The sequence below is a fragment of the Plectropomus leopardus genome, chromosome 21, assembly GCF_008729295.1.
Source record: "Plectropomus leopardus isolate mb chromosome 21, YSFRI_Pleo_2.0, whole genome shotgun sequence".
Taxonomy (NCBI): domain Eukaryota; kingdom Metazoa; phylum Chordata; class Actinopteri; order Perciformes; family Serranidae; genus Plectropomus; species Plectropomus leopardus.
In genome coordinates, this window is record NC_056483.1 from 6,901,125 (window position 1) to 6,919,971 (window position 18,847).

Below are 18,847 nucleotides of genomic sequence, written 5' to 3' on the forward strand. Positions count from 1 at the left end.
CTTACGCAAGGTTATTGATTTCCAAAGTGTGGTCCAGGGTCCATTGGGGGACCTTAAGAGAATTCCAGGGGGGTCCAAAGCAAAGTAAGGTCTAGTTTAATTTCATAATTTCCTTCTTAAGCGAGAATATATAATGATGTTATTTTTTTCTGCCCTTTAGTATGAACCTCTGTAATCAAACTATGAGCTAATGAGGCCGAAAGTGTGCATGTTTTGTTTTCAACTTAAGACTATATAAGTTGAAGGGATAGTTCTAATTTTTATGTCAGATGGCATAAAGTATCCATAGTCTGTGTATTATCAATAATAGGTGCTGGTCACCACACCCCCAGTTTGGAGAAGCAGACACTGCTACAGATGCTACATAATGTATTGATGTGGATGGGGACAGAGGCAAAATGTATTTTAGCCAACTCACAAAAATCTATATTTATTAAAGTGTACGCTATACATAGAATATTTTCAGTGCTTTACCTTGCTGTCATAGTGATTCACGACGGGGAAGCCTTTACTGTATATCACCCTCTTCAATGCCACCAGACTCCATAGACAAAAACTGTAATTTTACTTTGCAAAAAGCCAAAGTTTCTGGTCTACTGCTGCCTCTATCAGTAAGTCTGTGTGTGTGTTATTGTGCGACTTTGTTTTAAAGGGTTAGTTCGGATTTACCAAACACACACAATGATGCAAACAAGTTAACTGATCAAGGCAGCAGAAGATCAGCATCTCTTGTGCTCTGCAATGTAAAATTACTGTTTTATCTATGGCGTCAGCAGCAGTCTCCTGTCTTATCCTCCAAACTTGGGGCGTGCCACCTACTGTCCAATGTAGTAATACACTAACTATGGATGAGTTCCTCACACACCCTACTTCAACAAATCAGAACTATCCCTTGAATTTTACAAATTAGTTAAACTTCCTCTGCTTAACTCATGAAACCTAGACCAACATCAGTTTTCTTCTGCTGTGTTCAAACACGTTTTAATTTGAGCAAATTGCTTTTAAAGATTTTTAATTTTAAAATTCATAATTATGTTACAGATTTTTAAAAAAATTCTCAGCATGTTTTTGGGTCATTCTCTTGTTTGTCTTTGTCTTTATTTTTTCTTTTTCTGGGCAAATTTTTGTAAGTTGCTCGTTGACTTCTCCCCATGTTTTTGAAAGAAACCAAACTAATGTCCTCAGGTTTCAAAGGGTTAAGGTTTGTTCATCAGTGAGACTAGTAGGTTGATTTTAAGAAAAAAAAAGGCTGCTGTACTCTTGCTTTATATTTAGGTCTATTTAAAATTAAAAATCTCCTCCCATTAAGACAAAACATTCAATCACCTGATGCAGTTTGCTTTGCTTTAATTCCAGGAAAGATTTATGATTAGAAATCTCAAGATGTAGTTTATGGATCTTGTTGTTTTTATGCATTTCTTAAATGTTTCAATGCTTTAAAATTTCAAGAAATCATCCCAAGGGAAAGTAATTAACTATTTGACTATACTACTGTTTAACAAAGTCTCAAAACACTTTCTTAAATCAAATTAATGACCAGAAAAACTAAGAGTGCCCCTTGCGTAAGGACACAGAGGAGTGTCACTCTCATTTGTAATACTATGTGGACAGTATGCAATACTGTGCTGCCCAGTAAGGGGTCCCTCGCTTTTGTCCTTCAGAGTCCAGAAGGTGCCGGACCCCCCCCCCGCCTCCCCGTCTTTAGAAAAAAGAGCCCGTCTGCCTGGCAGGACCGACTGGGTTATTACAGCGTGTTCATGGTCCCATCATGTGTCGTCAGACCAAAGCGGAGGCCGCGAGTAAAAGCCTCATGCAAAATTTATGTTCATGCGGCTGTTTCAGTGGGTGGAAAAATCAATATTGCGGGCCTGATGCACGGAGATGACTGAGTGCTCTCTGACTGACAGTAAAAGCAGAGAGAGATTGAGGGGCTACATTTACTGCTCTAGAAATGGAGTGGAGTAGAGTTGCTCTAATAGTCTAGTTCACCTTAAATTTGAATTTCATTGTGGATTATTTTGGTAACAACTTGGATATTGAGGGCTTGAAGAAATTATGCCATTAGAGAGAAAGAGAACAAATGAAGAACCTTGTTTTCAAATCGTCTAAAACACATCCCGCATTGTGGTTTCTGAGTAGCTACAGTATTGTATATTATGGGGTTATTAAGCCTTCCCTTCCTTTCCAACTTACACAGATATAAACTGATTGTAGAATAATCAAAAGACAATGTGGGTATGAGGAGGACATCATAGGGATTTTGTTCTGCGCTGCTTCGCTTACATATGCTTTTGATAGCGTGCCACATACCCACAGTGCATTTGGGGAGGAATGTGAGAAGAGAGCGAAAGAAAGTGAGAAAAAGAAATTCAGTGGGATGAAATAACCCCAAACAATGGGATTTGCTTTCCATTCTTCTGCCTCCATCTTCTGTCTTTAATTATTCCCTTTGGTTGTCTGAGGGAGCGTGTAAGCACTTTCACACAGCACAACATGCCCAGCAGCACAACACTGTCTGCCTTAGTGATGTGGAGACTTCTGAGTGACACTGAGCCTCTTGTGATTATTAATGCTGTTTAATACAACACAGGGCAGCCACTATGATTGAGGGAAAAAACAGATTTCAAAATGCATGCATTCAAAATGCAATGTGAATGGAATTATGTACAACACGAGCACTGCACTTGAGATACATTTTCCCCCTGCTACATAAACAATGTGTACACCATGAAATGAAGGCTAATGTGTTGTAGATGCAATGCTGGAAATGTGTTTTTGATAACAAGTACCAAGTGTGCTCTATTTTGTACACAGCGTTTAATGGAACCTCAGCTGATCCTGGTGGGATCCTTTGTGCCGGTTTAGTAGTTTCTTCCTGAATCGTATATGAGATATTTGAGAGCCCAGAACGATGTATGATGAATGAAGTAGCATGCTACTTATACGCTTATCGTGCTCACTGACTAGCAACAGGTTCAGCAAAGGGCAGCGGCAGTAAATGAAATTCCGTACCGGGACAATATATCATCAAAAGAAATGTATGCACCTGAAACTTACAAGCCTTCTTCGGATGCGGACAAGGTGCCTGACGGGGCTGGGGGAGGGGGTGAGGATGGGATAGTAGGGAAAAAAAAGGGGGGGGAAATGGGAGAATAGAGGGGGAGGGTTTTTTTTCTGGATGGGTGAGGAGCAAGCAAGGGGAAGCAGCAGATTTTGTTGAATCAGTTCTATTTTCATACTGGCTGATCTGTGTCTTTTAACCATTTCACTGCAGCTGGAAAATGAAACTACCAGGGCTAATTTCACAGTGAGAGCTCACTGAACAAAACCCCCCACGGTCTGTGAAAAAAGGTGCTAAGTCTACTTTGTCATTGTGAATTACGGCGGTGTAATTCAGGAAACGGGGCTCGAGTGTATGAGAGAGAAAAATATGTTCAGAAAGAAAGGCAGGAAAAGCCTTTTTCCTCTCTAGCCTTAGTGAGGTTTACTTATGATCTGTAAGTAACAGATATCTCTCTCCCCAAACATGCCGTCCTGTACTGATGCCACAGGATCCATCTGTGATGTGTCTGCAGTTAGTCCAGAAATAGCACCCACGGGAGTTAACACACTCCTCAGGCCTCCTACGGGACCTTTTAAGCTGCACTGATACTGATAAAAGCCCCCACAAATCTGGCCCCCAGATACCTCAGCCATTAATTAAGGTAATTAGGCCCTGGTCAGCAATTAGTAACCACAGATAGCTTTTAGCAGCGGCTGAGACGTCCCCACCGGTGAGGGGTTTGGTTCCATACCATCTGCTGACAAATGTCACCACGGACTCTTTGGTTTCACAGGCAGGGAACTGGAGAGCCGTGTTTAAAAATGACCTCTGTGTGATCCAGACTTGCTCCCAGACTCCCACAGCCTCTCTGCTGCTGCTGCTGCTGCACGATCACTTCGTTTGTTCTTCTCACTTCTTTGGTTCTTTCAAACACGGAGGAGCGAGCTCTATGAAAATCTATACATGCTGTACACGGTTAGAGTGGGAATAGGAAACATTCACTGCACAAGGTATCGATCAAAATTAGAACATCTGGGCTGAATGTAAGTAGTATTGATTAGAGCGTAATGCTACATTGATTTGCTTGTATTATTAAGTCCATAATAGATCCATATTGATGACATGTTAGTTTACATTATGATGTTATATTGAGAGTGAAGAAATATCAAAATTATGCTGTACTAGTAGTGTAAGTGGATTACTTAAATCAGGACATAACTCTAGGCATAAAAACTGAAAGCCAACAACTCAATGTGAGGAAACAGCCATTAGCATCCTTTTAAATGTTTTTTTAAGTACCTGCAAGACATAAATTCACAGGAAAGCATCAACAAAAGCAAAGACCTAGTGAATAAATGTGAGGAACATCCTCAAACAAATTTGGCATTTATACTAATATGAAAATACAGCAGTGCGTGTATTTCATCCTGTGGCAGAGGTGTGTGATTTAAGGCACTCGGAGTAGAAACACTGATAAAAACAGGCTGAATACTCACATTCAACCTCAGAGAACAGATCATGCAATAACTCACATTACCGGGGAATGGGAAATAAAGGATGCAGCTGTGCTACTTTACACAATTCCACATTTGAGGCAATCGGTGATAACACCATTTTCATTCCGGTTCAGTCCCATAAAATTACCATTAACATTACAACTCATGCAGAACACAGATAAATGTAAAATGTCACCCAGTTCTGCCAGGCGGGAATTCCAGTTCCACAAGATTACCATCTCTGTCTGCTCTCTCCCACTGCACCTTGTCTAATATTTCATTTACAACATTTCATAAGTTCATTTTCCCCTCACTGACCATGTAAATCACAAATCAATTTTCATTTAAAATGCTTGACTACAGATTGTTGCTGAAAGCCTCTGAATTGCGCCTCAGCAATATGGCAGACCTTTAGCAAATCTTTCGGAAACAGTCTGGCCGGAAAAGAGGGGGAAAAAAGTGAGATGTAATTTCTACAAAACAACTCCGGGGCCAAGTGGTCAAGGCATTTACTGGAAGCATTTTACAAGTGTTGAAATATCATGAAAATAATGCACTATTATGTATAGTAATTTGTGTTAGATCTACTTCTCCCTCAGTTATGGAAACCTCAGACGTGTGATCGACTGGTCTGCTCAACAGGAACAAAAGGCTGATTATGAATATGATGAAAAGATGAACACTATTGATTGGGTGTAATTGTTAAGGACATTTAATCAATATACGCAAAAATACTATAGTATTTATTGAGGATGTAAGTGTGCAGAAGATTAAGAAGATTTTTTTCATTTAACCAGGTAACGCTTATTGAGATATAAAATCTGTTTTTCAAAAGCGACCTGGCCAAGATGCAGCAGAAGATATTAGAAAAGCATCAAATAATTGAGATTTTATTTTTTAAAAAAACAAAACACCTACATTATTTGGTTGGTTGGTTGAATGGAGGCATCAGTATGCATGTTTCACATTTTAAGAATTAATTACACCAGGGAGAGGGTAATCTCTTATAGCTCAGGAGCTAAGGGAATAGAACAGCTGGATTAAAATTGAACAATTTTGCATGTTCCTAATTATTCATGTAATTGGAAGCTAATTTGGAAATGTGTCGTGTTTGCATTTAAAATACTAATTCGGAAATCCATCCTCTACTACTACACAAAATCCATTTAAAGAAAAGCATTACACTCTGTGCATACACAGTGCAGACAGACACTCTGTGTAATGTAGAGAGACTGTCTTGTAGATTGTGTGTTTATGGCAGGAGGTTTGCAAAAAGCCTCCTTCAGTGTTTACCAGTGAGGGCAGATGTCAGGGTTTGCTGTGGAGGAGCAGACACAGCCACATCTGATTAACAATATTATTGTCCTCCTCCACATCGCCATAAAGACTCACCCCCTCTCTTTTTTTTTCTTTTCTTTCTTTCTATTTCAGGCTCTGGCAGCGTGTTGTCCTGTGGCATGGCTGAGCCAGAGTGACACTGCCACCATCCACAAAAACAAAACACGAGTCAAGAGCCAGGAGGTTAAGACAAACAGCACGGCTGCGTCGCATCAGACAGGAAACATAAAAATATCCAGGGATACATACATTTAAAAATATCGCTGCGTACAAATTCAAATATACCGTGCATCATTTGTAGTATTATTTTTGTGCAATTATGAAATATGTGTAACTTGAATTCTGAACAAATCATTAGCATGTCTGCAACAAGTGAAACACCAGGGGGTAAAATTTACTTACATCTCAGCTTCAAAACAGACATCAGAGTCTAAATCATGAGTCTCATGGGAGTGTCTGTGTGTTCATATGTGCAGGTACAGTAAACCTGCGCTGCAGCCTGAGTGTAAATTTGTGTGTTTGATTCCAACCCTCTCATCGCTCCTCTGTACATTTTGATTGGTGATTTTTTTCTCCTTCTTTCCGTCGCCAAACTGTCACAAAGGCAGTAACCCCACACGTTTCCAAGCTGCTTATTGAAGACAAACAATAAACCACTGGCAGATATCAATGGCAGAGATGAGAACCCGGGTGCCATATCTGCTGGGACTGCCTGGCGAACCTGCCTCTGCCTGCGCTTCATCTCCAGCAGCACCTCTCACTCTCAATTATTTGGCTGCTGTCACAACAAATCAATCAAATTACCGCTCCAGGACTGTGTGCAGCTGCTCCTATTGCACCGCTAGTTGCATTAGCTTTGAAATGTATGAGGTCTACATTTTATCACTGTTATTTATTTAATGCAGCTCTCTCCCCTGCGAGTCATCTTACAACCACAGCAAAGTTAAATCATTAAAGGACGACGTGGAATACATACTGCTTGAGAACACTTCAAATTAAACAGCGATGAGGGAGAAGGGATGGGTTTGGCCTCTATTGTGTTAAGATGGCAGATGTTGATGTGAGGAAATGTGGACCGCTTGCACTGGGTCCTCTTAATGCACTCCTCTGCTGGCTGTGCACACAAACAATGGCTTATTTCTTTTCTTATCCCAAAATCATTTGACAAATACACACAGGAGAAAAAGCAGCCCGCAATGAGCAACTAGTGTGGCTGTAACAAGCCCAAAAAGGATGCTTGATTCTCCAGCTCAGATAATGTAATGGGTAAAGGGACACAGAGGCATTCCCACAGCAGACAGAGGTTAAGTCAGTGGCCCGGCCCGGTGATCTAACCTCTTAAAGGAGCAGCAGTCAGCTGAGGCAGAAGAGATTCAGTCTGACATGTCTTACTAGTGTGGAAACATTTGGCTCTTCCCCCAGGAGCCCACCCTTTGGTGGTGTAATGAGCAGAGTGATTTCCCTAATTTGTATCGTACCAACACTCGCAACCTGCGAACGACACCGCTGAGCGTTTTCATCAAAACGGCAGACATGCCTTTGATTGGCACTGACAACGGGTCTCATTACTGCAGGTGAGTGGGATGCCGACCTTTATCAGGAAGCTTGAGTGCTGTTTTGTGTTTCCTGCGGACGAGTACAGAGGAACAATGCTCTCACCTCACCATTATAACTCGGCTCTCTGATGTGATGCGCTGCCTGGCTTTCTGCTGAGAGCAAATAAAATGGGATGTGCTTATTAATATGAAAGAGATCCAGTAAACTAGCTTCTTGCATTACCTTTGAGTGAGTCTTAGAGAAGAGGAGTAGACAGATGAGACTTTGTTCTGCTTCCTCCCATTGGGCATTACATGTACAGTGCTTTGATACAACTAGTTTTACAAGTATGGTAATCATGCTTTGCTTGTTAGAAAAATCATGTGAAATGAAAACCTATTAAAAATGCATCAGAAAGTTAGCATCATATCTAACAACAGAAGAGATCGGGGGATGTTTTGTATGCATCAGTTGTACATACTTACATTTGAAATTGTGGAAATCACCTATGATTTTTTTTTATTCATATGAGCCGTCATATTTACAGACCTCTAGCATGACCCAACCTAGTTTTTGCCTCTGTGAAGTCAGCTAGAATTTTGTGCACTCTGTCACAAAAGATAACTTTCTCCCTTGTTTAGTTTCATTGGGAATTTGTTTTTACTGCATGTTTGCGGGCATAAATCATTCTGACAAATAACCAGTTACACTGGTGCCTGTGTTTACTGAGTCTGCCACAAGATGCTGCTCAGTTTTATTTAAGCAACCGCTCCAAATTTATAGCACAACCCCATTACAGTGATAGTTATTCATCACAGTCTGAGAGAGCTGCCCTCCTAGAGCTCACAGCAGTTCAGCCGGTTCCCTTCAGTCAACACTCACTCTCACAGAGCCAGCTTTGATTAGGATGATCAAAACGTGTGATCAAAGATGCTGTTGTTACTGTTTGTTCTAATTTTATCTTTTAATTTAATTCTCCTCATTAAAACAGAACATGAAAATGAATGAGATGCGAGAACAATTTCGGACTGAAAAACCCACTATGATCTTATGTAATTTATTAAGTACTGCATTCTTTAAAAGACTAAATGACCGTGAGACGATGAGGATGTCGTCTCTCAAGTAAAGAATCCAATTCCTCCTCCAACAACTGCCCATTCCCCAAGACAAACAGCCTTATTAGCTGGTCATTAGCCGCCTCATTACATTTAAATACAGCCATTGGCTGCGCTCCTCCTGGAGTCTCATTACGGAGCCTCACAGTTGTCTCGTGTCTGATCTGACGCTAATTAGCTAGCAGCGTGTGCGCTGTAAAGCACACTTGCTCCTGAGGTCGTGAAATGAGCTGACTGCTCCCCGGCGACAGTGCGCCGCTGTATTATATGTGTGATTAATCAGGCCTGGAGACACGGAGGGGCGGGGAGGGGAAGAGAGGGGGACGCAGGGGCAGAGGCCAGAGCTGCAGTTGTCTGACAGAGGTGCTGTGCCAGCAGGCCTCATTCAGCGGAGCTGTGATGAACTCAGACAGGGGAGAGTGGAGGAGCGTCGTGTGGCCAGAGGGGCCCGGACACAGTCAAGACATTTAGCTTCACTCGTGACTTGTGTCACTTTCTCTCCATGGAGGTCCCTTCAATGCATCCCCTTCAGATAAGAGGACGTGCGAACAGGCAGTCTGTCAGTCCACACGCTTAAAAAAAGATCTGCCACAGAGGCATTTCTCCACAACAGTTTTTTTTGCTATCTCTCATGGATGGGGAATTCTATCAGGACACTGGATTCCAGACTGTCGGTTGGTTTGTTTGTCAGTGGACAATAAGGATGACTGAGAGGCGTTTGTTTTGGCGTTCTGACACCCTGACAATGTGTTTGTCGATCAGTTCATCAGATCACTGAAGCCTCTGGGTTGTTCCTCACTCACCAGGAGGAAGATCTGTTGAAGTGCGAGTCAGACGGGCCTGCTGGGCCCATTATCGTCCACCACTGATGGATACATTGAAGGACTCGCTGGATAGATGCGGGTTTATTAAAAGCTCTGCCCACAGCGATGGCTGCTGTTATTTATGCATGTTTGTGTCCATTAGGCTTCTACCTCCACATTTCCTCACTCAGGGCATCTGTCCATCCATTTCCCCACATGAGGGGAGCCTTCCCTGCACTTTGTGCTGCACTGGCATTATTGTAATCTCCATCCTAAAAACACACTGCTTTACATGTAGCCTGGCATCTTTTTACATTAGTGCAGCTCTCTCATCCAAGATTTATGACTGATGGTTTCCCCATCCATCCCTCAATCTAATGGTATAAAAGAGACAATGTTTTAAACATTAAAATGAAAACCATTTACAACTATGATCAAAAGAGAACACTTGGGCATTAAAGTTTAAAAGGCAAGGATAAGTACAGCCGTGTGGATGGACAGATGAGGTGGAAAAGAGATAAAAAAGTGAAGTACAGTGCACTCTTATGCACAGGAAAGAGGCATAAAGTGCTTTTGCGCTGCACTGCAAAACGTTGACCTGTAATTAATATGGCTGTTCCTCCGGGCAAGTTGAGGATAGCAGCTTTTTGGGATACAAACCCCTGAAGGATTCTTACCTGGTCAAGAGCTTTGTAAAGCATTGCTATTAAAGAAAAAAAACAAAAACTGTTCTATGTCATACAATGGATGTATAACAAACTCTTGTTGGGATCAATATTTGTTGTATTTATTACCAACAGTTCCTGGCGTCTCATGTCCTATTAATCATTGTATGTAATACAGGAAAAACCTTCATTAGTGTTTATCAGACAGAACATCCATCAGCTTCTTATCTAAATTATTTTCTACTTTCTTCCTTGGACATCATGTTGACCCTGTTTTGTCATATGAATGCGTTTTCACTGCCCTCTCTCTTACCTTGCAGGTTCTGGAGGGGGAGCGTCATGATGCCCCCTGCAGCAGCGGCAGCCACCAGGCTCTGGATGTTGGCAGTGGGCAGGGAGAGAACGAGGCCCTGCTGCCCACCAAGGTGTCCGCCTGCGTTGAAGGGGATGAGGATGGGCTGGTTCATGCCTGGTGCTGCCCCGGACATCACGCCGCCGACTGCGTTGGCCAGCTGCTGGGCCACCAGAAGAGACTGCAGCAGACACACATAACACACAACGCATTATTGGTTATATAATCACAGATGGATTTTTTTTTTATGTTTTATTTCACCAAAAATATTAAAATGTGAGACAGAGGGAATTATTCTATAAAAGTAAATGCTATACTCTCCCACATTTTATCCACATATCCAAACAGCCACTTTTAACTTAATACAAATACATTTACAAGTACTTGGTTCAAGTATTCGTTCAAGTGCAGAGTAATCGCTACCCAACCTCCAACTTCTCTATATTTTATTTACTATTTAAAATGCCATGGTAGAGATGAGTGTAAAGCTTTGCTCAGCACCTGAGAGTGAGAGTCCACTCGCACATACATACAGTGACAGGGCTAACTGTTAACATCACATAGCTAACAGTAGTTGCAGTTATTACTGGATTTAATGATTTAATGAGTCTGTGTGAGTTTGTTGGGACTGTTTAACAGCTTCAGATGTCAGCCACTGCTGTTGTGTTAGCTTGTGCTAACCAGGGAGATGCTGAACTGATTGGGAGAAGAGCAGCTCGAAAACGGTCCTCCAGTGCTACGGCAATTACACAGAAGAGACTCCCTGATTTTTCTTTAACTTTGAATTCATAGCTTAATAGGCTAATTAAAGCCTGGTTATCCAATAAATTAATTTCAAATTGCACTTTGTCATTGTCGTCTAATTCACATTACTATTCTTGTGTTGCATTTTTTGGGGGGAGTACTCTATAATAATAATGTAATGCAAGTACTCAAATATTGAAATTACTAAACTGTTAATTAATGTCTTGGTACATGCTAAAAATGTAGCCAAAAAACCCAGAAATTTTGGTATTTTTATATAAAAATGTCTCTCCTTTCTCTTTCTCTAAAAGATAAAATTGTTTAATGTTTTAAATTTGACATAATACTGATATAATAATGATGATGTTTTATAAGTATCTGTAATAATAATCCAATAGTAATTTTGGTAATATAGTAGATTTCAATAACATTATTTTTAAGATTGCACAATCAATCAAACCAAACCAAACTTTTACGCTGAAATTGAAATCAATACCACAATAGAAATAAAGTAAATTACAAATAACTGAATGTATCACTAAATGGCAAATAACTGAATAATCAGAGTTAATAATCAAACTGTGCTGTATAACATGAACCAAACTCTTCATATACATGAAATAATTACATTGTTAAATTGTTTTTATTTACTGCTTATTACCAAGTTTTGTAGAATGATAACATCAGATTCATCTGTAGTTGATAAATAATAACACTAATTTATCACATGACATTTCTTGTGTGTGCTGCAGAATACTTGTTTTAAAGGAGTAAAACAGGGTAAATACATAATATACACTATTTTATATCCTGGGATGCTTAATTAAGACAAGTAAATCAGTGACGGAGATGTCATCAAAGTGATTGTGTGGCTAATCAATGAGTTTTGATGAATGCACTTGTTTTGCTGATGAATTCTGTGCCTTGCTGTGTCACACACTGACAGTCAAAACACGCCGCCGTTTATACTGACAGAGATCAAATCCAATCTTTGTGAAAGGGCTGAGAATTTTTCTTTCACAGAGATGCAGAGTGATTTATGTTTCATCCCATTGAACAAATCCCTGGTACCGCAGAAATGTGCCTGAAATACACAGTGCTTTTCGGAAAAAAAAAAAAAAAAAAAAAGTAGCAGTACTTTACTCTTTTGATGAGGGATATAACACATCACTCTCAACTTTTCATGTATCCATTCATTCACATTAGTTCAAGTGGATTCGGTGCAGTCATACCCATAGAGGAAAAGATATGTTATCAGAAGTATCGCTCTGAGATATTTTGCACAGTAGAAGATCTCTTCAAATGTATTTTCCGAGGAAGTGGTTTCGGAAATACACCAACACATTTTTCATCGAGAGCTTTGAGCCCGAAGTGGGAATGTTTGTATCGTGGCTGAAATCTCCATGAATACACAGGGAATGACATCTTAAATTTCATTCATTCCGATAAAACCTTTTTCAAATTATGTCAGCGTTTGAGCACGTCAAACTGAATTTACACAGGAGGTACGGGACAGGAGATACTGAGGATGCTGCAAAATCCAACAAAATTACTGTTTAAACATTGAATTGAATTGTTTGGAATAAAATAATAAGAGCACACTGTCAGCTTGTGTTGTGTCCACACTAAAGCAGCCTTTCGACGTTGCTAGGTAAGCCTGGCTGCACTGTGTTGACTCCTCCACTGTGACTTAAGTTCACAAGCCTTTAACTCCAATTGTCAGCTATCTGCTTCTGTTTTGCATGGTGTGTCTGCAGCCAGCACAGGATGCAGAGCGGGCTGACTGGTGCGAAGACCCCACCATACTCCCAAACCTGGTGCTCGTAGGTGACAGGCGTGTCACTGTGATAACCCTGCACGGTGCAGAACGCCTGCACCCACTCCGACATACATGCGATCACAGTTTAAGAGGTACGAGGTCAGGTGGGTTTAAAGCCACAAAGCACAGGAGATTTCAGGGCGGAATATCTGCACTGAGAGGCAAAATGAATACCTGTTTGTGTTTCTAAGCTGTTAAAAGAATAAAAAAGCATAGATAGGTGATTGTTGCTGGCAGGAGTAATCACACACACGATATAGGATTCCTCCTTCTCAACATTTGCTTTGATACACAACAACAGCGCATAACAAATGACAATATCTGACGCATCTGAGAGCATCCAAAATGACATTTGCCATTAACTTTAAAAAATGAATTAATAATTCGGGGGCTCAAAGAATCCTCAAAGAACAATAACAAAGGCAACCCGTTTGTTAGCTTCAAGTGACATATGTTTAATCTCGCGTTTTAAACTAAATTTAATCTCGAATCGAAGCAGCATATAATCAAAGACGCTCTTTGAACATTTCATCTCTGAGTCAAACAAAATGAGACTGCCAGGCTTGACAGCAAAGACAGCCTCACATAGAAGGGAATAACATTAAAAGACAATTCTGCAATTATCAGATGTAGCCCTGATTTATTTATCATTACAGGCAGCTTTGGAGAAACAGGCAGCTGTTAAAGGCACACAGGCAGAGAGAGGAGAGGATTTTTTAAAGCATGTGAGAGCTCTTGGTCTTTAGGCTGTTTGTTGTGCCAGTTTAAGACTGATTATGATCTTCATCTGTGGTGAGAACACCGTATATGCACACATCAAAATCCGAGATAAGAATAAATTTAGCATCTTAACTAAAATGGAGGAAATCTCTAGTTGTACGTCTGTCTTTTTCTCGATATTCTTTCATGTGATAAACTTGGCATTTGGCAGGTGTGTTGCTGCTACCCGAGTAAGTGCAGTTTGAGCTCTCAAGCTCTATCAGATATATTTATTAGTAGTCCTTTATGTGAACACTGTGTAGGGTATTGACAGGGGACCCATGTTAATTGTAACACCGCTGAATGGCATGCTGGGTACATTTCGCTCTATGTCACTCGCTTTAGTACATTAAAACAACAGATGAAGAAAGAAATACTGGAGATGTTTTCATTGTAGCAAACTCAAACATACATCATCAGTGATGTATCTTTCAACATGAACACTGTTGTTCCTGGAAATATTTGGGTTTTGACTGAGGCGATAAAATTCTTTTGCATCCAAATGACACGTTTCCACAGCTGTAGCAGGTGCGTTGCTCAGGATCCAGATTAAAAATCATGAATGCAGCTACCGAGACATCACCTGTTGGTTTATGGACTGCCATTTTGAAGCCTTCAGTTCAGCATTTTGGCCATCACCATCTTGGTGTTACGGAGCCAGAGGTGACCAAATTTGGGGGAGAGGGTAGAACTGTGAAGGGGCGAGGATCTGATTTAGACTGTGGTGACGCCTTGCTGGCAGCCTGTCACTCAATATTCCCTTAAATATGTGCAACTTTTAGTCTTGGTAAAATGAAAACGCGTAACTTACATAAAAACTCACTCCCCTACGGTTGTCACCAGTGATGTAATTAGTTATAAAGACCAAAACCCTTTTTTTGTATTTCACCATGAGGGTCTACGGGGACTGACTTGCTTCTGTAGCCTCAAGAGGCCATTCGAGGAATTGAAGTTTTTGGTATTTCTACGTTGGCTTCATTTATCAGCCAAGAGGTTGATGCTTGTTTTTTAAGAAATCTGCTTGCAGAGATATTGGAGGCCAAGCAATTGGACCGTTCCCAATAGGCACGTTTTGAACGGGAACAGCACTCATAAACATCATAAGCTCTACTCTGCAGCCACTCAACAAGCTTTGACTAAGAGAATCTCCAGCATCATTCATCTAGATGAACAGGTATCCCCTTCTGCCTTTTTGACCTGATGCTCTTCCTCTTCCTCTCCACCAGGCTGGGTCCAGAATCGTTGAATTTTCAATGAAAAATAATCCAATAAGTGCAGCGTGGGGGGAATAATGATTAGCCAATCAGCACCACAGGAGGGAGTAATGCCATATTCAAGCTAGCCAGAACCAACAAAGAGAAATAAAAACAATGTTGAGCACTATAAACAAGATAGGTGCTGCTATGAAGGCTGTTAAAAATTGATATGTCTTCTTAATATCACCCGATATTGCAGTTTGTTTTACTTTGCTCCCCTCCACTCCTAAAAGAGAATTTTCCAAGAGCACTGGCCAACATTTTTGGCCAACTACTTTCTTACTGTTTCAGGTCATGTAACTACCATATTTCAGATCTTAGTTGTTTTAAAATACATATCTCAGAACTGAATGAAGAACTTTAAGAAGTCGTTGGACATAAGTTAACGTAAATGGTAGCTCAGCTCCCAGTTCCCACAACCTTGGATGTCCTGTGTCAGTTGAAATGGACACTGATTATTCAGGTGAAACTGCTTTATTTAGTGACGTTACTATTTTAATTACTGGTGCGGGTCTGCAGATAATTTGGCAGCAGTGACCTAGCCAGCTGACTACTGTCTTCACCCAGCTGGACATTGCATGTCATTGTGGAAAACACTGCTAAAACCGCATTACTACATATCAGTGTCGACTTAAAATGACATTAGATTCAGGGGGATACATTAATTTTTGGTTAAGAAAAATCAAATCCCCTTCCCCAGAAACTGGTTGGATTGGAGGTAATGTCAGGCTCAAGATGGAAACGGAGTGTAACGAGTTGACAATTCTGTCTGATATCAGGCAGCTTCTCCATACAGTAGGTGCGGTTGGAAAGCTATTGTACAGTGCTTGGCAAGCTTGACAGCTGAGTGTGGAGAAGTGGTCTCCTAGGGGCCACACAGATGCACAGACTGGGTGTGTGTTGGGCTCTGGATGGGGAAGCAGCCCCACTCAGGACTGGATGTGGTACCCAGCCTCTCTGCCCATCAGGGGAGAATAGGCCCTTCTATCTGCTTGGCAGCTCTGGCACTGAGAAATTGCCCATAATCACCCAGATAGCAGACTTTTGTCATCCTAACTGCGAGTGGGAAACAGAAGGAAGGTGGATTCATGTTGGGTAAACTACCATCGGATAATGGTTGTTCGAACAATATCCGGCTCTGGAGCGAGAATCTATCAAAACATATTGATCCTGGAACAAGAGAATTGGGTATGGCATGCGGAGCGCCTTTGTTTCTGAAAAGTGTTAGCTTCACAGAGACTGTACTGACAGCATTAATATATTAGATGGTGACTGCTGAAAGCCGCCTGCTGAGGCTCAGACTGTAACTGCTGCCTGCTCGAGATGCTTTCCCTTTGTGTATATTTCTTATCTATTACAAAAACAGCGCCTCTGACCAGTGAGGGTGTCTGTAATCAGAAAAGTGCTTTTAATTAGCTCATTCTTCATCTCCACTTACAGCAGATTGACTCTTTCACTGGGGATTTCTCACCCTACAAACCTGCCCGACTAAACTGAACGACTTTCCTCCTCTCATGTTTCCTCTTGTGTTTATCCTGATGAGGATTGACTGTCATTGAGTAACACTGAGTGCAGGGAGAATGGCCTTATTAAAGAGGGTGGAGGAAACCTGATGCTCTGTGTGTGTGTGTGTGTATGTGTGTTGAGCGGTGACATTGAGCAACACTAATGAGATAGATGTTCATTAAACATCGCAGAGCCACCAGGCCAATAAATCCAATCAGATAGGACAATGCCTGATTGAGCTATTAACAGGGCTGCAGGCTCAGGCTCTTTGCTCCCCTGCTTGTTTTGACAAGGCCTGTATTGTGAGCTCATTAGTGACACGACTTGATTACATTTGATGTGTGATGACAAAATACTAAACAAATACACATTTTAGCCGAAAATGAATCACACCGTCGCATATTGAGGATGTTTTTTGTTTCACTCACGTACTCTGAAAAAATATGAATTTAAAAACTGGCACTGTATGAAAATACCTTACCGCTACTCTCATTATGGCAGACTAAACATAGCTTATTTGACAGAGTTGAGTTAAGGCTCTTACAGACCATGTCCATATTTTACGTTGTATGTATGTGTTTTTTTAACCTGTCATCCAGTTAAAATTGTAATGCAACCTTTGTATGCTGAGTCCAATGTGCTTATTTGTTCTATTAATTGTAAAAACTCCCAATGCAATACAATATAGAGGATGATTTCTCTTTTCTCTCTCTTCTTGAAAGTAGAAAATGAAAATATTGGGCCCATCCAATCCTGAGAAGGTAAAATAAATCAGACTTTTACCTGCTGATAAAGGAGCTTATGATTTATCTTTATAGTTTCCAGGACTATTTCAGGATGTCAGAGGGCCAACTTGACAAACTGATGGCAATATTGGAATCACACCATAAAGGTCCAGTGTGTAATATTTAGGGGCACCTAGCGGTGAGTTTGCAGAACTGAAATTTCTCCTGTGTTTCAGTTTCAGTAGATCAGAAACTAATGAAAGCATAGTTATGAAAATGTATACAATTTCTGCTAAATCCTTCACACTGGATCTCAAAATAAATAAATAAATAAATAAATGAATAAATAACTCCACCAACATTTCCTAATCCAATTGATACTAAACAGTGGTGGCAATATGTGTAAGGTAGGGACACATACACATAAATGCACATGAAATGCATGATTTTTTAAAATTTTAAATCAAACCTGTTTCAAAAACTTAAATCACAGATGAAAGCTTGACAGTTGGTGTGATTAACATAGCGTGAGGTTTTTAAAGTCAGTCAATCTTGGCTGAAAAATACGGACTTGATGTGTAAAATCTTCTAGTTATCAATATTAAAAATTTACGAAGTTTGGCTTCTTTGAATTATTTTACACGTGTGGAAGCAGAAAACAAAATTGTAAAGAAGCCCACATCAAGGAGACTAGGGACAACATCATAGCACTCAACATCAAAAAGAAGGATGCTTTCCCCAACCAGCAAACGCAGCTCTACCATGACTGACTTCTCCTGTTCATTTACCACCATTACAGTGTCATTGACGCACAAAGTATGACAGTATTACAGTCAAATAAAGAATGAAAAATGTTCAAAACTCAGAACAGAAACATAAAGTGCTAAAAATGTTGTAAATTTTGATCTCATACATTCCTCACTGTTTCTACATAAACCAACATGACTTTAAAAGGTCATTTGAGGGGAAATAAGGACATGGAGGCATTATGACTTCACAGTCATATTTTTACCTACTTAGCATAAATTGTTTTTATCAAAACCCTCACTGGACCTGATGTGAGTATTGTACCTTAATGTCTGGTGTCACATCTGTCCCCTTTCATCTTGACTCTTCTGGGAAAGAAGCAGGTGTCTGAAATCTGATGAGGCTGGCAGCTCTTTGCCTCAGTCAGTTCAATTTTTTCAGTCATTTTTAGAGTTTTTATGTCAAAGTAAGTTGAAAGTTTCCAGGAGATTTAAACAGATACACTACTAATCAAGAGATAAATAGATCATTTTTTACCCTGAATAGCTTCTCCAACTTCTCAAACACACCTGACTGCCGCTTGAAAAGACTGGGTTCACAAGCCCAAACCCTTGAACATTCGTTTGTTACATTTTATTATACCACTTGTTTTTTTGGTATTAATATGTTCCCAGACTTCCTTAAGCTGACAGAAGAGTCAAACTCATGTAAATCTGAGTTATTGTGGAAGTTTTGGCATTTCGCAGCGTTCTTAAAGGCCCCGGCAAAATATTATCTTATTCACAAAATCACCGATTAACCCTTTAACACCTGGATTGACATTAGTTTTGTTGCGCTGCACCTTTTACAAGCATTTAAACTTGAGAAAATGTCATTAATTCCTTTAAAAAAACATGGGGATAAAGGCAATGAGTAACTTGGCAAAAAATGTCCTGAAAATTGC

At 40.4% G+C, this 18,847-nt stretch overlaps 1 protein-coding gene across 1 annotated transcript in view; it reads right to left on the reverse strand.

Moving 5' to 3' along the window:
* pou6f2 (POU class 6 homeobox 2) overlaps nucleotides 1-18,847 on the reverse strand; it is an 88,148-nt gene that overhangs the window by 42,318 nt on the left and 26,983 nt on the right. Inside the window, exon 5 of the mRNA XM_042510685.1 lies at nucleotides 10,310-10,529. Coding sequence (XP_042366619.1) covers nucleotides 10,310-10,529 — 220 coding nt within the window. The remainder of the gene's footprint in view (nucleotides 1-10,309; nucleotides 10,530-18,847) is intronic.